The sequence below is a fragment of the Xyrauchen texanus genome, chromosome 18, assembly GCF_025860055.1.
Source record: "Xyrauchen texanus isolate HMW12.3.18 chromosome 18, RBS_HiC_50CHRs, whole genome shotgun sequence".
Classification (NCBI taxonomy): Eukaryota; Metazoa; Chordata; class Actinopteri; order Cypriniformes; family Catostomidae; genus Xyrauchen; species Xyrauchen texanus.
This window is the reverse complement of record NC_068293.1, coordinates 28,793,489-28,815,060: the sequence shown is the minus strand read 5'-3', so window position 1 is coordinate 28,815,060 and position 21,572 is coordinate 28,793,489. Positions and strand designations below refer to the sequence as shown.

Genomic DNA, 21,572 nt, shown 5'->3' with positions numbered 1-21,572 from the left:
TGACTTCAAAATACCGACATTGCATTTAGAGCTTTAATATCAGATAACAGTTGGTTGCATAAATTATGTTAAATTGGAAAAGTTGACAGGAAGCCAAAGTATTACACTTTCAAATAAACTCAAACTGAATTTCAAGACTACAATCGTGTATTATTGAGCCAGTCCTGACAAAAAGACATAAATTGTACTTGTGAATATAAATGAGAGCAAAAGATAATTGAAACTTTCTCACACCCACCACTACACAACTATCCACTGTCACTACATTAATAGGTGATATACTGTATGTTTAAAATAAAAGAAAAAAAAAAAAAAAAAGAAAAGGCATGCCACTTTTCTTTCCCCCACAGCATTTCATCTAGTGCCACCACCAGGGCTGACAAAGAAAGACCAAATGCCACAACATCAACAAATAGCCAGATGAGAGTCTGCACTGTTAACAGCATTAAAAAAAAAGAAAAAAAAAAGAAAAAAAAAAAAAAACACTTTGTTTTAATAATCACACCCGTTTCCGGTTACATACTGCATAAAATTACATTCATTTTCGGTTTTCATTCCTTTAACCGTTTTAGTCCCTGGTTCATAGTGCATTAACTAATGTTGACTAATACAACTTTTGATTAAAAAAATGTATTAGTATATGTTGAAATTAACATTATAGAAGATTAATAAATGCTGTAAAAGTATTGTTCATTGTTAGTTCATTTTAACTAATGTTGTTAACTAATGTTAAAAACTAACCTTTTTGTAAAGTGTTTCAACTTTACAATTCAACTTCCCAATGCTTTTATAACTGAATTGAACAATGTTTTTTACATGAACCATCGGATTACAATGATTCGCTTAAATGTTTCAGGCTTCAAACCGAGTTGATAAACTATAGTGTTTTGCCACACTACATCTAAATGTGATGGAAAAATACATTTGTTATAAAAAAAACCTGCACTGTTGAGAAAATAGCTGAACTACATTCATGCCATTCAGTAGTGTTGCTACTTAAAGTTAGTTACTCCCTAATATTAGTGCACATACTAGGACATATATTAGCTGCTGGTACATAGGGTGACCAGCTGTCCTGATAAAACAGGGACAGTGCAGATTTCACGAGCTGTTACCTTTTGACACAATAATCAGTTTTAGTGTAATATTTTAAGAAAATGATCATTGCTGTGCTTCTTGCTTTTTCTGTGATGAGAAACTTGACAATTAATGAGAGAATTGTTTATTCTTGCAGTATCCAGATCAGCAGGGCTTTTTCTGCAGTGCTAAACTTTCCCCTCATCACCCCCTCCCCACTTCTGCTGCTGTCTGTCTACTCACCTGCTAGAGTCAAAAACCTGTGAGTGATGATAACAGTCGAACAGCACAGGTCAAGGTAATCAAATAACAAAAAATGCATTCCCTTTCAATAATATACACCCTCTGGCATACCATTACTAAACAACCCTGTACCAACGAGCCATGTAATATAAACCCTATTTGGACAAGATTCATTTTAAATGGGAATGTGGGGCAATATAATAATTACTAAAGATTCTCATTGATTTTAATCCAATCCAAAACAAGCATATCAATATTTTTCCAGACTTTTCCCATGCCGATAAAGATAACAGCATCTTTTATCTTCAATAAAATGCCCAGTATAAACAACCCAGGTAAAGGTAGTCTACTGCAAACTGACATGCTTGTAAAAAGCCAGTGAATCTGCGCTGTCTGTGAGCACTTTAAATATTTTTGTTTCTGAAATTCTCCATGTCAAAGAAACCAGGAATTAGACGACACGCTTCATGCATATTTTACTGTGTCCTGATTTTTGTCATGGTGATCTGGTAACCCTATTGGTACATGGGGAACCATATTTCAAGTGCAACCTGGGACATGTCCCGATCCAGAAGATATCTGGATGAAAAACAGATGTTTAGATTTTTCTAAGATCTAATCACTTTGTTTTAGCGCAAGCAGTGCTTACTATGCAAGTATGGGCAGCTCCATATAAAGTGTATCTAGGACTTTAGAAACTATCAATCCTGAGGAGAACCAAGCACATCTCCATTCGGCTGGGCCAAACAAGCTAACCTGTTGTTTAGCAAGATGTTTTGCAACTGCTCTGCTGAGTGAAGGAGCAAAGGGTAGGAGAGTACAGAAGCGGTGACAGAGAAAGGACAAGGGGGAGAAAATCAGATGGAGTATTAGGGTATATATAATAATAATAAAAACAAAAGCAGGGATAACTGTCATGATTATAAGCATCAGCCACCACAATCCACAGGTGAGTGGATCAGATAACACAGGGGCCGATGCCAGTGACACCTGCACCTAGGCAAATGCAACAAAAACAGTGCATACACACATACACAAACATGCAGACTGCAATAACAGCTCAAGTGTGCCTGTTAGAAGGGGGATTTATTCTTTACATATGGTGCCAGGTGGTTTCAGGGAGATCGAAGCTGATCACAGAGGATCCGAAAACAACATCCGTCCACTTTCACACTTCAGTGGAAAAGGTGGCCCCTCCTGGCAGGGCTGCGTAGTCTTGCCATCTGGAGAATAAATCGAGTGTGAAGTACAGTATAGTTTGGGACCAAGCTCCGAGGTGGCAGCTCAGCAGTCAGTTCATTAGTTCCAAACTTCCAGGGATTGGAGGTGGGGATGGGGGGGTTGCACTATGGAGTTACACTGCCACAGAGAGAAAGGGGAGGTGGGCAGGGAAGGAGTGGGGTGGGAGGGTTTGGGGGATAAGGAGCCAGTGGGTGGAATACCCCAAACTGAGCCTCAGTCTATTGGGCATCTCTGATGCAAAATACACAAATAAACAAACTTGAACCCAGAGAGAGAAAAAGATAGGTGTAGCCATCAGTCCCTTTCGGAGGGAGAGAAAGAGGACTCCCTACCCCTCCTTATCAGTAAGGAGAGACATTTTTAAATAATAAGTGTATGCTTGAGTGGGTGTGTGTCATACGCCCGTGTCCATAGTGGCAGTAAGTGGTCATTGGGCAAACAGAATCTTCTGTCACATAGCACCAAGCCGGCAGGGCTGAGTAATGAATGGCACAGGTTTGCCAGGGGGAAGCATAACAATAATGCTTGTGGCACACAGACAATTACCTCAAGAGCCAATAATCAATCAAAAGAAAATTTATTTTCCAACACATTCAGTCAGTTCTCATGAAAATCCTCTTCTTTCAATGCACAAAATGCAAAACACTTAAATAAAAAATATATAAATAAAGTGATGAGCCATGAAAGGCCAAGTGTTGCTGTTATTTAAATTTCAGCCATTTCATTTTTTTAAATGGTAACAACAACAGTAAAATAAAAATTCAAGGATGTTCAATAAGTGTTCCATAAATGTTAGTTAATTAAAGATAAATAAATAAAATTAATTTGTTAAGTTAAATTTTCACAATAAACAAACAGAATAAAAAATTCTTCAACCAAATAATACCGTTTATTATCCCACCTGTAGGCTCTTTACGGTTGCCAAGCATTGTAGCAACTTGACGCATAATATAGAATTAAATTGTCAAGGATGTGTGCGTGTGTGTATACAGTACACAAGCTTTGAATGTGGCACTTCCAATCAGAATTTAGGTGTCCGGCTTAACTATTTTTTTAAAATAGCTTTATTTTGGAGATGTGGCCTAGTGGTAAGTGGACATGCTCACTTTTCGGTGTATGTTTGAGTCTGGCTCACTCCCAACTCTCTCTACGCATCATTTTCTATTCTCTCATCACTCTCAATTAAATGTTACAAAAAGGGCAAAAACTGCTATTATGATTAAATTTGTCCAACAATCGTATGTTACCAATGATATAAGCTATACAGGTATATACGTCTCTGAAAGTGTTTGAGCACTGAAGTATTCAGGAAGCTGTCTCTTATATCAATGCCAGTGTAAATCACACAACATTTCTTGTGTGTGTGTACAGAATGTGTGATCATTTCCTTTTCTGTCCTCATCACAGGCCTATACAAAAGTAACCAAGCTGTGGGAGGAGTGTCATTTAGTGACACAGAAAATAAAACATATGTATATAGGTAAACACAAACCCCCCCATGGATTTCCAATTGCCAGGATGGGGAAAAAATGTGAGAGTGTGGGAAGTGAAAGAGCGGGCGCCGAGGAGTAAAGTGTGTTTTATTATTGAGTTAATAACTTATTTTTACATTACGCAGTTGCATGCTAGTGAATTAATAATGGATCACAGCTTTCAGTGCACTGAGCCAGGCTCTTTAAAGCTAACATATGGTCTTTAAAATGTACTACGTCTTGTATGAAGGATTGTAAGTACTTGTAACCCTGACACATTTATCACATCAAAAAGATGAGGAGCAATGGGATTATTTGATGGGCTCTTTTGCACAGAACAGTGTTATTTTCCAGAGTGAGTTATTAGCATTTTTATCTGGGGAAGCACAGAGCATAATTCTATCAGCCTTGACAGGAATGTGAGCAAGCACAGAGAAACTACTCAGCTTAGAGAAGGACCCAAGACCCTTCTTTAATACCATTTTCCCCTTCTCAGATTACCTAGTATTAATATTCCCTCAACAAAATAATCCCATTCAAACATAACTAATCGGAAGAAATTAGTGTTTTTGTCTTTTTATTCTCTTTTTAATATTAAAGCTTTGATGTACACCGTGTTCAGGTCTCACACATTAGCAATGCCATAATTTGGAAAATGCCATAATTTGGAAAGCTGTGTATTAATAGAATGTCCAATGCTTTTTATCCTCTGAATATGAAGTGCAACTGTAAAAAATTTTGACACTTACAGGCAGTCAATGGTGGATTAAGTCAAAACTAAGGTACTGTAACAAACACAAAATACTTTAATTGCCATTATTTTTCCATCCTTAGTGGATGGATACTTGATGTTTCCCTTTGAATTCTTTTTCACCATTTAGCATTGATAAATAAATTAGTGGGTGTTACTAAACATTGGGATCCATCACCTTTTTTAGGGGTCACAGTTTAGGCTGTCTGTCAAACTCTATTTACCACTCAAGCAGGAATAGCCTCTGGCCATATCAATCATCTTTATTAACATGACTTAAAAACCTTTGTTAGTTGACTCCTTTCCACCAGTTCTCCTTTTAGCTCCTGCTCCAATCATGATTTCATGGAGAGGTAAGCAGGGCCAATTGGCTGGCTGTGTGGGTAGGTTGAGAAAGCTTTTAACCTGCAGCATCTGCTGACTTCCTGCTGTTTGCACAGTGTGATGTGGGCACCTTGTTTCAAGTGAATGTGATGGGGTTTTTTTTTGCCTTTATTGGCACATAATGGGTCAGAAATGTGCTTGTTTTAAGCATTGTGCTAAGGTAGCTTTCTTTGGAGTGATTAAGGATCAGCACCTGTCTAAAGGAGAGCTTTAAATGATGAGGATTGTGTGATTGCGTCTCACTGAGTCAGGTGTTGGGTCAAGAATGGGTGGTTTAGGGCGGTCAGTACCTTTTGGTTGAGGGCGACCCCATCTTCACAGTCGAGAACGGCGCAGTCCACATCCAGCGAAGTCAGTTTCCTCAGTTTTCTCTCATCGTTTCCAGGTACGTAGAGTATGGCACGGCGTGGTATGTACTTCAGTGAGGTGCCAAGGGTATGGTGGGTACGTTGACTAGACTGACACCAGGGCACCACAGCCAAGAGTAGACGACTGATCCCCCTGAGAAAATTCATGCATACCATGATGGATCATTCAGTACACTGGTACACATGTGTGCAAGAGCATTTTTCTGTGTAAACTAGTGCCAGAACGATATATTGACCATATTATTAGCCTTTCACCGATGTACCGCTCGCTATCTGCGTATATGTTTGCCGATATGCACAGATATGAAAACTTTTTTCCAGAACATTTAATGCAGAAAACAATGCTTTAGAATTTTTGTCATTATGTAGTTTGTCCAGCAGAGCTTGTTAATTGGTGCAGTGTTAAGCGGTGTCTTCACTGTGTGTTGCTAACTAATTTTGTGAAATACAAACTGGAAAGTTAATAAACAATGAACCCATCATTTTCCCTTTTCAATATAACAAAAAAAACGTTAAACCAGTCAACCATGTCACTCATGTCTGTTTGCTGTTAGCCAGCTATAGTTTGTCAGTGCAGTAAGTAATATAGCAGATTGAAAGGTAAACATCAGAGCATCTTTTTGCAGCTCAGTAGACAATGGTGCAGTTGTCGATTGTGTCTGTTGAGTGTTGATTTCACACTACGCTGTTACCTAGGTGGTGAGACGCAATGCTGGTCCATCTTTTACTCTCCGTGACAACGAGCATATAGCTAACTAACTAACCATGTAGCTACTTTCATTGCTTGTCAGCTGAGTGGAAGCTAATGTGTAAATTTGTGTTCACTAAACTGTTTTGTTCAGGATTCACAGTTTGGTACCCCCTTCAACCGAACAATTCCAGTCGTTGCATTTATAAACTTTAATATTTAAAAGTCTGGTTTTCCCACTGTTGACAGTTTCCCCTGAACATGTATAGCAGAATACGGTGTAACACCCACTGCTGCTGTTTTTCTCTTGTCTTGGCAGGCGTAAATGCTTCTTGTATTACAACCTGCCAATAATTGACTTACATTATTAATATAGTCAGCATTTGACAAACTAAAAAGTACTACTGATGTTTATTTAGCTATTTATTTTATTATTATTAATTCTTTATATTAATGGCCAGGATTTGACCAATACTACTGATTTTTTTTTAAGCTATTAATTTTATTTTTATTTATTCTATTTTTTCCATGTTCATTTCTAGAATTTGTTGAAAATGTATAATAATAATGTCAAATTTTCTTTGATAAAAATATTTGTATAAGAAAGCAGCCTTCTGAGTATATTTGCATAGTTATATCGGAGCAAAATCGGTGAACAATCCACATAGAAATGGTCCGTTTTCAATCCAGCTCAAATATGAACTATATTGGCCACCATATCGGTAATATTCCCTCTCTAAAATCGGTATCAAAAATCCCATATCGGTTGTGCTCTAGTGTAAACTGTTTAACTTTAAAGAGAAATCAAGTATTGTCAATGAAATCACTGATGAAAAGGTACATTGATCAAGGGTTTCCTGAAGAATGAAGACAAGATGAAGACGCATCATGACAATTATCATGTGGTCTTAATTAAAACATACTGTTGATGAAAATATGAAGAAAAACTAGTGCTGTAAGATATTAATGCACTGCACTTTGTTTTTATGAAAGAACTTAGAAATGTATTCAAATTATCATGCATCATGTACACCTGTACAATGAACTTCAAACACAAACACATTCTACACACACACACACACACACACACACACACACACACACACACACACACACACACACACACACACACACACACACACATCACACGTCATTATTCAGCTATTTCCTCCACATATTAGAACATTTCATTACAACTTCTGTACAAACAATGAAGAGAATGAAAAAGTAATCTTGAACTAAATTACGTGGTAGTCAGAAGGCGTATCTTGCGTTATGAACGCTGTTTGCTTAAATCAATATCCTAAACTGTCCAAACGTGAGGAATTCAAAGAGTAACTTAAAAAGTAGCTAACACTTTTTCAGGACCTCAGGATTTAAGCTTAAAGTAAGCATATCTGTATAAATCTTTAATATTTAGTACATGTTTTAATAACAAAGTAGTTTATATGTTTTGTCTAAATATTTGAATATTTGGTTAAAGTTTGATCTGTTACATTTAAATATGTAAAGATTTTGCTCATTTTGTTCAAATATTTTTTTTTTTTTATATTTACATGAAAGAAACGTTTTTTAATCTTAAGTAATTAGACTGAACTTCAATTACCCTTCCAAGTCTTCATAAACTCAAGGAACAAGGTGTATCCTTTCAGCCTCCTAATGGATAATCACTGCTGACCCGAGGCTCTTGTCTCCGACAACATCAGAGCAAACAGATCTTCTCTAATGCTAATTCACAATGGTTTAGCAAGCACAGCTGAAAAAATCTATTTGGTTCAAGGATTTGAAACAGGTTTAGAGAGATTACAGACCCTACCACAACAATCAAATTTTAGACAAGACCACAAATGTGTATGTTACCCTTGGTAAATTACTTCAAGCAGCATTCAGATCCAAGATTTTGTTTCTCTACATCAGCGGGCTAATCGAGGTGTGCGTTTATGGCTTAATTTCATTCAAACGCATTTTATCGCACACTAATAGCCACAGTTATGGCACACACACATTTAATTGTATTTTTTCTGTAAGTCAGGGTGTTCAAACAATTAGTGTTAATAAATGCAGGAAATAATTGCGATCACATACTAACTAAATACATCCGGGAACATTCTTCGCCTGCCTGTTCCTTGCCACTGCCCATGAAGGAGCCATATTAGTTGACTCTATTCCTTGACAAAAAGAAGGGGGTAACAGAGAGGTTTTTGGGGGGGTTGCTGTATTCACTTGAGGTCTTTGTTGTGAAAAGAAGCTAAAGTCACTTCAATAGACACTTAATCCCACCCTTCACGGTTACAATTGCCCTCAAGAACCAAGCAAGCATGTTCTTGACTTAGATGATGCAGCTATAACAGGCAATTAAAAGCAATTCAGGTAGTTATGGCTGCAAGCACTTTGCAGGCATAAGTACACAGGGCCTCGGCAGGGATTCTCAATGCTCCAGTGTTCCGATTTGGTCAGTGGCAATAGCTCAACAAGAAGAAGAGGAGGAAATATGCAAAATCCCTCTCAGTGTGGTCATAGAAAGGGGAGGAACTTGCTATTTCTCAAGACCCCAAACCTTACCAGATTGCCAATAAAGAACATAAACAGCATGACTGTAAAGCATGCGTGTGTGCATGTGTTGGGGGTGGGCAAGAAATGGGTAAAGAAAAAGGGGGAGGGAGGATCCAAATGAAATCTTCTACATTCAATGCATACTGCTACAGGGTGAAATGTTAAAAAGCCATTTAAGTGGGCACTTGAAAAAGAAATAAATTATCTTGTAAGTAGGAGGCTTACAAAATGTATCGCACTCATAATTAAAGAATAGATTTCTTAAAGGAAGAGAAAAACCCTTCAAGGGGGAAAATGGGGTTCCTTTATGGATCTTTATCAGAGCAGGAGAGCGGATCGCTTGACGGAGGTATAAGGAGTCTAATAGAGAGACGCCATTCAGTGCTACTCGCCCTCTATGCCTTTTTAAACGCAGTAGGGGTTTCACTTTGCTGTAACCTTGCTGCCACTGTGGTGTTCTCCAAAGGTGGTGTTGTGGAAAGCACAAGAGTGTGTGCTGTTGTTGAACCTGATGAGGTGTATGAGGCAGGGGAGGCTACTGCATGTGTGTTCATGTGCTGTTGTCACACACATGTCCATGTCATTAACAAATTTAAACATGCATAATCATCAGGCTTTTAATAATAGGAGATTTCATTAATGACATTGCACGGATGTCTGTTACAATATGACACCGTTCATATGGCAGAAGAACAAAAATATTATTCCATATCTGATTGTCTCTCTGATGTATCCATACTCATAGCATCTAAGTTAAAGATTTTAATCTTCAATAAGTGAAATGAATGAAGTTCTACAAGCATTTTTGGACATTAACATGTTAAAAAAATAAAAACATTTAAGGTAGCAAAAAACTGAAATGAGATCAAATTTACCATATTGAAAGCCAGGTCGTCATACATTTCTGTACATCTGAATTCTTTCAACTGGATAATTAGGATAGAAAGGAAATAATGGTATGATACTAATGTAAAAATAGAAATAGAGTACCCTAATAAAAAAGTTTCTACTTATCACCTTTCAAACCAATTTCATTTTAAGGGGTCTTTATTCAGCACAGAGTATTATAATTCATCCTGACTTGGGAATTAAATTCACAGGTGGAGGAACTGATTGACAGAATCCACTAAAGAGGAAAAAAAAAATAAATGTCTGAGATATTCAAATGCGGTTCAAAGAAGGATAACAAAAGACAATAAAAAAAATTCTCAGCATCAGATCTAAGTCAAGCAGAGAAAGGACATCTTATCTTTTTTTCTAATAAAATGTCTGTAAATCAAACACTTTAAAAAAACATGGCTTACAGTTTAAAGATTTATTTAATAAATGGCAATGCTGAAACACTGTTAAGCTGATTAGTATTTGCTTGTGCAGTAGCTCACAATGTTGGCTTACTAAGCCATGAAAGTCATAAAACTTTGTGGCATACCACTCTCACAAAATAAACCAACCTTAACTCCATTTAACAATGGCTAATGACATTTTTACACCAACTTTCAACATGAGAATTCATTCACTAATGTAACTGCAGGAAAAATAGTTTATCTTACAGCGATTTATTTGGTTGCATGCTTCGCCCATTTCTCATTTGGATCTGCACTAAGGTCAGAAAACTCTGAAATTAATAGGTGCAATGGTAACTCAAGTGGCCAACATTAAGTGTACAATAATTTGCATAAAAAGCAACATGGACCATAAGCAATAAAAACAAGAAGCAATAAATGTTATTGCAGCACAACTGCACCTCTGGAACCATTTGGAAAGGGCCGGTCTTCCCATTCAGAACCGTACTGTGCTTCCGAGATACGCAATCTGGACAGTTTTATTGATGCATCTGTCCAAGATTTCTCCCTGTCATTAAACTACGATATAAGTTCAGCAGTCCCTGATGTATACAACATTTCTGCTGTACCCGATTCTTTGGACTTGAAAGATTCTGATATTACAGGATGTTAGCTTAGCAGTTAGTGGATTTATCGGTGAGAGTTCTGAGGTTATCTATGCTGCTTTTATATGCTTGTAGACAGGCCTGGTCCTCATTATTTGTAAGCCTGCTTTCCCTATACAGTAGAAGGCAGGAGAGAATACAAAATCCTCTGGTGTTTTGGTGGGACATTGATTCTGTTCAGCTCTAGCTGACTGATGCCCTACAACTGCCCTACCATACTGAAGGGATGTGGCAATTGTAACATTCTAAATTTCTTCAATCACAAATAACCTAAGGTGATTTATATTTTACACATTTGGCAGATGCTTTTATTCAAAGCAGCTTGCAGTGCATTGGAGATATACTTTTTTTATTTGTTTGTGTTTCCTGGGAATCAAACCAATGACCTTGGCGTTTATAGCAATGTGCATTACATTTTAACTACATGACACTACTACATGACACTTATTTTAACATGATCACAAAAGTTCTCTCTCTGCTTGAGAAAAAGGAGAGACACTCCGATTTCTAATATTAATTAATCTTTTCATTTTTAATTACTTGTCTATAAAGTACCAGTTACTTTTGGCACATGGTAGATATTAAACTGTCAGTTATGATGGAAAATGTTCCAAGGGTCTCCCCTACTACTGCTTCTGAAAAGCAAATCTAAATGTCTATGAACTGGATATGACATGACTATTAAAATTGCACAGATCTTCTTATTAAATCTCAGATATTCCATATAGTTTAACTTACGGTAATACCCCAAGTAGGAGGTGAGAGTATGTATGTATATATATATATATATATATATATATATATATATATATATATATATATATATATATATATATATATATATATATATATATATATATATAGGGTCACATGTCTTCAGTTTCGAAATGCCAACTTACCAGGAGACATAATGTGAAAATTTTCTGCACTACTATAACGCTTGAAAAAGTAGTTATTAAAATTCTCCTAATGATAATATAGGCTAGCCTCACAAACTAGAAATGCACTCATTTAACCACCCACTGAGTTTGCTCAAGCTAAAAACATGTTGGTGACATTTTGAATAATAGGTATACAGACCTATAATACAACTTTAGAATAAAGTTGAGTCTGCATTTTATGATAAAACAAAAATACTAGCATTTCATATTAACTTACCCAGAAAAAAAATACTAATAGGCCAAATACTCTTCAAAGACCACTATGAAATCAAATAACAGCACTGAACAAAAAAGCCTTTTAGACTAAAGTGTAAAAAAACCATAAGTCATTTCCAGACAATATAAACAAAGAATTCTCAACTATTTTGTCTGTCTACTACAGCATCAGGATTCAGCCTTTGAACTCCTCTGTTTCATTTACTCATAAACAGCCCTGGACATGGCACCATGGATAAATATGTTGTCCAATTTAGCCCCCATCCCCCTCATTCACGGTCTCATATAAGCACTGTCAACTGCAGTCCTTTCAATATGCAGATTTTACAATTATTTCCAGCATCTGGAAGTCACAGCAGTAGCTGTGTCTAAAATGGACAAAATTAAAGATTTGTGTTTCTACTCTGCGCTAATCAGCATATTTCTTTAATATGAAAACCATTTTCAAGATCAGTCACATTTAGGCTTTTAAATTAAAATAAAAGAAATAGTGGGATGAAACAGAGCTGGGAAAAAAATAAAAAAAATAAACAGCAAATCAATGTTGTGTTGCATAAACATGAAATAGTTCTGAAGATGGCAGATAAATAAACGGTCAAGGGTCTTTAATATTTATCCCATTTCCAGGCCTTGTCTTGCCCTCCCGCCTCCTAACCAGGCTAAAACAATCCCAATAAAAGCTGCTTCTCAGCATGGGATCAGCCTTGTTTTCCAGTCTGAAGACACAAGGGCCTGTGCTAAAAATGTGGCCAAAATAACTGTGGGGCATTGATGATGGTCAGGGATGCAAAGTGGAAATTTCTTCTCTCATTTCCCTATTCATCCCTCCCTTCTGCCGCCTGTCCCTCTAGAAAGGGCTGACAGACACATCTGAGCCTATTGTAACAGGATCAGCTGGTGGCTGGTGACCCTGGCAACAGTATCTCAGAAGTAGCGTGTTCTCTGCTATTCCATCTTCCCCTTGCCGCAGCCTGATTAGAGTGGATTTTACGCCCTAATCTGCACAACGAAGGTGAAGTCATAGCAGTTATGTGAACTGGCCAACGCGTATACCTGAAATCCCTCTGGAATAGAGCTAGTCACTCTTTCTTTCTGTTCTTTCGCAAAGCTGCACACACACAATGGTTGACACACCGCAAACTCTAAGCTCTAATTCTTCTCCACACAAAGGCTCAGACTACAGACGGCTCAACTGTCAAGCATCAGAGTGTTTTTGTTTCCTGGACCAAAGACTCATGACTGCAGCACGAGGAATGTCTATATCCAATTCACCACACCAGTGTAGATACAGAAAAATAATAACGACAGCCCATTGACGAAACTCTGCCAGTCCCAAACAAACTTCACCCAGGAGCTGCAGATGTGCAGCTCCTGGGTGATAACCAAATAAAAACTAAATGGGTAATAACCAAATAAAAACTAAAGTTTCAATCTGCACCAATGCTAGAAACCAACTGCTCCGTTCAATTCTCTTTCACAGCAGGGACGTAACAGAAAATTTCCCCATTAATTTTTCTTTAGAAATAATTGAGAAGGGCCCATCAAAAGGAGGGAGCAAGTGTTGGGTGTGGGGAGGGCAATGGGGTTAGCTTTTAACTTAGCATTTTTATTGACTCCGGGAAAACAAAATAAGGGATCCTACTAAGAGTGTGCACTCGGCAATAGCCATTCAGGCCTTTGGAGCTCCATTGTAGCACTTTGAAGGGCCTGAAAGGAAACCCACTGGTGAAAATCCAGTGGAACATCTCCACAACAGAGCACAACTGTTCCCTTCGGCTTGAATGGGAGGGAGATAAAAGGGGAGATGGACTTCTGAGGTACAGCCAGAAACAAAGGCAACAAAAGTGCTGATCATGAGGGAAAGACACAACTCGTTGCAGCCGAGGGGCACGGAGAAAAGGAGCAGTAGACAATGGCACTCACGGCCAAGTGACACACTGAAGAACTGAAAAATGTATACAAGAAGTGCTTCCCTCCCCACTTTAAAAAAAACACACGAGGAACTGCTGCACGGTCAAGAGGCTGGTGTGTCTCAGAGGGGAAGAGAACTATCAAGAGAAACAACGCAAGATTGACAGCAAAATCTATAGCCAGAGGAGTGAAGGAACTGGCAACTTTCAAAGAATCCTGCAAAGGAGGGTGACACAAGAAACCAAGCTTGTTTTAGAGAGAAATACAGGGAAACACCGGAAGAAATAGACAAACAGACAGAGAGAAAAACAACCAGACAAGTGAAGAAACAGCAACAGTCAGACAAACTGACAAGAAGACCCAAAAAGGAGAAGGGAGACACAAGCAAGAGCCTGCTTTTGAAAGAAAGACAGGGATACAGGAAGAAAGAGTAAGTCACTCCTGTCTGGTTAGGTATTTAAAAGTGATGCTGGGTCTCTGATGCATTCCCACAGTGCAAGCTCTGCCACAGCGGCACAATTCCTGATGCTTGCTCTGTTCTTTCCAGGACTTTTGAAGTACTTTGTTGTGCACAATTTGCTTTTAGCCCCACCCACTCACCCATTCAACATGAGGATGACTCTTGTCCTGACAAATGACATAAATTAAATAGGTCCCATCTATAATTATCATGCCCTCAACTAATTTCTCCTGCTTATTCCAGACACTTTGTTGGAAAAGAAAAGATTATTTTCCTCAAGCCAGTTAGTGTTGTTCATTTTAATGGCAGTGGCAGGGCTTCATTTACAGTTAAATTGTGTCAGCTCAAGACTGAGAGCATCAGAACACAAGCAGGCGAGGAGAAGGGGCAGTGATTTGTTTGACATGTTTTCATAAAATTTCCAAATGACAGCTGCCTCCCCCTCGTACAGGGTCATTTGCATTCTCTGACACATGGCCTAAAAGATTATTACTGATATGCATACAGAAAGAGACATTTTGAGATACAGTTTGCAAAACGTTGTTCTATCCTTAGAAGTTATGATATGCTTTATATCAGATCATTTATTGAAGTGAAAAGTTTTTATCATGATAACATATTTTAATACCAATCAATACTAATAAAATTTTATTGTAATGCAAAAACACATGGTTAAATATGGCAAAATAAATAAAATCTTAGTCACCAACCAGGCTCGTATACTTTGTTTCATGACAAAAATAATTTTACGAACTAGATTTTTACGTTTTCTGATGGAAATATAAGTGGTTGTAACCCGCACAAGAAGAGACAGTCACAATGTCGAATACAAAACAGCTTTATTAAACACAAAGCGTGCAAAGTACAAAAAAGGGCAAATCCAGTGAAGAGGCGTCAAGGGGAGCGTGATGTCGGAGCCGGGGAATCAGAATAGAAGGAAGGGGCAAATCCGGAAGAGAGTGGTCAACGAGAGTGGGAGGTCGAAGCCGGGAAAACAGTTAACAACTATGGCGTAGAACAAGATGGGACTAGCGGGATCAACGACAGGGGAACAAGGGGAGCTGGCAAGCTAAGGGGTAAACAAGAGGAGTTCAAAACTAGGCGAGACTAGCGGGGGGTAAGGACACGGGAAACTAAATACAATAACCAACAAGCGGGAGACGAATGTGCTGTGATATTTATAGAGACGAGTGCAGGTGTAAACAATGACAGGTGATAGGGACGAGTGCAGGTGTATACAATGAACAGGAGTGCAGATGATGCGAGTGCAGGTGTACATAATGTTCTGGCGATAGAAGTGGGCATGTGAGCCCAAGGGGGGAGATAGTGTACGAGCATGTGAGCTCGTAGGAGTAAAACGAGCGTGCAAGCTCAAGCGAGCAAAACGAGCGTAGAAGCTCGAGGGGGCGGGAAGCGAGCGAGTACGCTCGCGGAGTGCGTGTGTGTGCTCGGTGAAGCCGAGCGTGCGCGTGAGCTGGACGAAGGGGAGCGCGTGTGCGTGCTCGAGGAAGCGGGGATGGGGCAGAGGAGCGGGGTTCGTGACAGTGGTGCTTGTCCATGAAAACTTGCCCTTAGAGTGTTCTGGATGGTTGCTACATGATTGCTTACTGGCCCCCCAAGTCTTTATGATATTCTGGTCCATATTCAGGGATTTTTTCCTTGTTCAGTCCACCAGATGAAAATTCTATAACTTAAAATAATAGCATACCTTTGCTCAACAAGTGGCACAATTTAAGATATCATGCATGTCTATAGCAAATACAGTGCAGAAAAGGTTATGGGCCTAATTATAATGTTAAAAAAAATACCAAGAGTTAGGGATTTGTTTAACTAACTATGAACAATAGCAGTCATAATTTAACAAGCACTAAAGTAAAAAAGAATCAAACAGACATTAATGCTAACAGCAAAAATCATAGACTGGAAAATTCAAAAGCAAACCCATTCTATAATTTCCCAACCTTCCACTGAAGAATTTCCCAACCTGTGCCTTCTAAGGCAAAACGATCTGAAAACCCAAGACATTTAGTCCAGTGAAGCACTGCCCCATGCAAAACAAGCTTGTGCTTAACCCAACAACTCAAGCACTAATAAACCCCTTTCTTTTCATCAGCCACGACACAGAGAGAAGCCCCTCACCATGCTCACCAATCATTATCCAACACATTATTAATTAGCCCACATCCACTCGCCTATAGTTCTGAACCAATGTGATCAGGGGCACCCAATCTTAAGATAAAATGTCCTCAGAGTTGGACACAACTGAAGTGGAAAGAAAAAGCGCGAAGGAGGAGAGATTGATGGACAAAGAGAGAGAAAAAGAACAGTGTTAATAAAAGTACTGCTTCAGTCTTTTATTTTTATTTTAAAAACACTGGAACTTAACACTTAATTGACAAATTTAAAACAATGGCTTGGACTGAACACAAATAACTAATATTGGCATTATATTCATGTTGATATTCATGTAGAACTGGCCCTTACATTGAGCCTGGTTTCTCCCAAGGGTCTTTTTCTCCATTAACCATCATCTTATGGAGTTTTGTGTTCCTTGACACATTTGCCTAAAGCTTGCTCACAGGGGTTCTAAATACAATTATTATTTAATTTCTATACACGTTTTACAATCATATTTAATAAAACTACACAATGATCACCGTCAGACATATACATATATATACATATATATACATATATATATATATATATATATATATATATATATATATATAACAGTTTCATTTTTGTTTTTGTTAATGAATGCTTTCCTGTAAAGCTGCTTTAAAATGATGTGTGTTGTGAAAAGCACTATAGAGATAAAAATTACTTGACTTCAGTGAACTTATTTAAGAGGTAATGTGACCGAATGGGGAGGCTGAGGGACAGATGGAGACTGCATCTGGGAGAGGAAACCTTTTGCCACTGCACCATGCTTGATGAGCAATCGGTTTTATTTATTTCATGCAAATAGATCCAGGCATTTCACTAACCTGACAGCAGGGGCTGCAAGGTGTCGGCCATTTGAGGCACTGAGTGTTTTTTCAGTTTGCTGAGGTGCTGCATGGACAAGGGTTGGGTTGTGGGATAGGTGGAGGTACACTGGGGTTTGTCTAACTCACTATTTTTAATTTTTTTTACAGGATGTTTGTCACAGATGCCTTTCCTTGAGAGCTTGAGATTCCTGATTTATTTATAATGATTTTATTTATTTTATTATTATTTTATTTTGCAAGAATAATTAAATTCAGGCTATAATTGAAAAATTGGGGTTTTCATAAACACATGACTTTTGATAAATGCATCTGCTTAAACGGGTCATGACATGAGGAATTACATGTTCCTGATATTTTAACATAAGAGGTCATTATTAAAACATACTCTAATTTTCAGAACCCAAAACTTCCAAAAGAGTCACAGCCAAAAGAGCCTTTGTTGACACCAAACTGCCAAAAGGACTCATTCTCTACTTCCTTCACATTGTGGTGTCTCACTGTGGTAGACATCGGCATCTGAATGCCTTCATAACACATCAATGATAACTTTACCTCATCACTTCCGTTGCCCCCGCCCAGTAGTGGTGAGATGACAATGAGAGAGCAGGTCAGTCAAGATCCAAAAGCTAATCATAACTGTGGATTAATGTTAAAACAAAAATGTGTAAAATGTATTCATATCAGAAATAAAACTTGGATGAATGCAAATGAAATTAGAAAATAATTGGAAGGGCTGATGCCAATGTAATGCCAATGATGCCTAAATCAATCTACATTTCGGTCACAGTCTGCCTTCACTTGAGACAAATACATGTGGTAATTGTTTGGCAAACAGTGTGATTTAAGTGGTTTGGTTGGCATTGTTCTAGCAGCAATAGTGAGTGGAGGACAGAGAGAGAGATGAGTAACAAGAGATCAGTGTGACTGTCTCTTGAAATAAAGAGCAAGAGAGATGTTGACAGGGCTGACTGATTAGCATTTGTTTTAAACAGCGGTTCCAAAATTGAGGCGGAAGCTCGGTTGCCTTCCCGAGTCATCCCTGACAATCACACACACTGTGTTGCTTGCATAAAACTTGTTGTAATGATGATAGGGTGTTGTGGTTAGTTTCTACATGGTTGCGAGGGTGTTCCAGGTGGTTACTAGGGCGTCGATAGGTTGAATAGAGCACAAGTTATATTTTGGTCCCTAGATATAATGTAAGTCAATGTGAATCTATAGATTTTATTCACCCATATTATAGTTCACCAGGTGAATTTTTTTTTTAAAGTGTGTAATTTCTGGGCAAATAGCTTCACCAAATAGTATTGCAAATAATTTTTGCAATGAATAGATAGTAAAGTGAAAACCTTTTTTTATCATTAGTTTTTGTTCAAACTCCAAATTTGTCTACACCCCTAACCCTACTTATGAGCTATATAACTTTAGTGAAAGACATGCATGTGTGTGCTTAAGCATGCAACAACACACCCACACACAGATGGCAAAACATTTTATTTAAAATCTAACCTACATGCCATGTCACAGGAAACACTCAGAATCTCACACTTTCACTAATCTCCATACAGCCGTTGCTTTGTTATATCTATGCTGTCGACAGGCCCTGCCTTCTCCGCGCTACACTCAACTCTTCTGGCTGCGCTCCAGAGCACCTCAAATGCACGCCTTGCTTTTTCCCTCTGCCATATGGACAGATCTGAGCGCTTTGTAGTCGTCTCTCTACGGAGGGCCTACCTGACTAAAGCCCAGTGGACTGCGACCTGCAAGGATGAGCATACTGGTGCCAGAGACTGGCTTATAAATATGCTGTAACACTAGCCATCTGACTTTCGAAATGCTCAGCGTCCGTCATACATGCACGAGAAGCTCACACAATTTTTTCAAGTGATAGAGATTTCAACAGATCTTTATTTCAGGTGCAGATGTAAAAAACGTAATAAATGTAATAAATATTGACATGGGAATACTAACAAACAAGAGTGTAATATGAAGGTGCTGAGTGGTGACAAAGTAAAAATTTTGGAATAATTATCAAAATCAGCTAAACCTGTACACAAAGGAATAGTTAACCCAAAATGTAAAATGAAGTTATCATTAACCCGTGTCATTCCGAAACAAACACACTCTCACGTGAAATCGGCAGGATTCGTACGACTTGGTACATGGCTAATTCGTATGATATCATGACACTGTACTCATTTGAATTCCTATGACTTCACCACAGCCAGTGACGTCGCTGGACAGTTTCCATCTATTGCGTGACAATTACTTACTTCTGTCACACACAACAGCTTCCTATTATGTTTACACACTCTACTGATTGGTTAAGTATAGATAAGAGGTTTGGGTAATGGCATAATATTAATAAGCGTGTCAATGCCACATGCGCGGAACTCATGCTTACTTCCGCCTTAGACATCCGGGAATTTGCACGTGATGAAGTAGTATGAGTTTATTTTAACATTGTGTGAGAACATACGAAAAAGCCAACTCGTAAATTATGTATGAATTTTCATTAGATCAGGTTGTCCAAACCCCTATGCCTTATCTCTTTCTCTCTCTTTCCTTCTCACTTGCTCTCTTCCCTTTACTTTTCTACTCACTTGCATCTTTCTTGAAGGTGAAAGTCTGAAATATGTTCCAAGCTCTACATTTTCAAGACCAGGGAGTTATCACAATCGCATAATCAGTGACAAACAAGATTCGGACATTGCATTTTCACCTCTAACATTCAAATATTACTCCACTAATGGTTAGGGTTAGGCATAGGTTTGGGGTCGGTGGTAGACTTCAAGAAACATTTCTGTATTTCTCTTCACTGTATTAATGCCTGTACAGCTGAAAACAACTCGCTTCATGTCTTGCTCTTGCACCCCACATGGACATTACACACATACCCATAGGCCCAACAACACTTACCGCTTTGTCCACGGGGTGCAGGGTTTCGAATTTCGGTAAGAGACAACCTACTCTTTCCGATCTCACAGTGAAATTTAATAAGTTATTCACTGAATATGCTCATACATTTCATGTGTCGTAGCTCTCAAATATGATTCACACTTAAACTCTGTGGCGCGATAATTGACATCAAACTTGATGCAGTGTGTCTTCTTGATGTTGGAAGTTTGAATAAATGCAGGCAAGAATGTGATTTGGTCACAAAGATGGAGGGGAATATTTTAAGTGTATCTTCAATAAAATACTTGGAATATAGTATACAGGTCATATAGACTAGGGCTACAAAATTAATCGTAAAAGTAATCGAGATTACGTTTATGGTTGCCATGAGTAACTAGTTTTGAAAATTGACAATTACAGCATTCCATTTAAGCCTACTCCTGTTGCGTCAAAGGTTTCAATTAACTAAGTGTGCCCCAATCCCAGACACGTCCATTGAGCAATGAAACGGCAATGGCGAATCAGAGGCACTTAAATTACTCTAAAGTCCTATTGACCTTATTCAGCCCTTTTCAGAGCTCCACGCTTCCGTGTTTTGTCACTTACTTTCCGGTTTTTATTGAAGCTACAGAGAAGAGTCGATCAAAATGGATTAAGTGTGGGAACACAGAACATATTTTTCACAAGAGTTGATGGTATGAGTCTGCACCACCACTTTACCACATGAATATTCTAGTGAGGTGTTTTTGCTGTCACTGTAAATTTTTATTTTTACAAAGGTAAAAAACAAAGAGGTAAATTGGACCTGGCAGATCACATTTGGAACACTGCACTTTTTCACGATACAACAGTTTACTTATTATAAATTGAAATTTCAAAAAGTGACAGCTCATATTATTTCACATGCAAGTTCATAACATTAAAGTAAATACAATTTGTACTCTTTAAAAGTTATTTGTCACCCAACATTTTTAAAAGGCTTAAATGTGATTAAAATGTATGTAAAAGTAATATAACATAAAATGTACACTTTCACATGTATATTTGTGTGTGTGTGTGTGTGTGTGTGTATAAATATAGTGACACTCCTTACCCCGTCCCAGTTTTACATTCATAAAATCTACTCACATTAACTATCACGCGATGGGTGAATGACATGTGACGTTAGCAAGAGATGTGTTACGGATTTATTTTTAATGTCTTTGTGTTGTCTCTTGGAGTTTCATGTACTCAGATGCATATCAGCAGGTGTGTAAAAAGTACTCCGAAATTATACTTGTGTGGATACTGAGTAAAAATGTTACTCAATTAAAAATCCAAGTATCTAGTCAAAAACATACTTGAGTGAAAGTAAAAAGTATTCACGTTAAAATGCACTTGAGTATTAAAAAAGTAACTTTTCTAGCGAGAACGAAATCTAGATAGAT

The 21,572-nt window shown here is 38.1% G+C and overlaps 1 protein-coding gene across 1 annotated transcript in view; it reads right to left on the bottom strand.

Moving 5' to 3' along the window:
• The window catches only part of clybl (citrate lyase beta like), a 96,638-nt gene that overhangs the window by 31,770 nt on the left and 43,296 nt on the right, over window positions 1-21,572 (bottom strand). Inside the window, exon 2 of the mRNA XM_052149141.1 lies at window positions 5,460-5,670. Within this exon, the coding sequence (XP_052005101.1) occupies window positions 5,460-5,670 (211 nt within the window). The remainder of the gene's footprint in view (window positions 1-5,459; window positions 5,671-21,572) is intronic.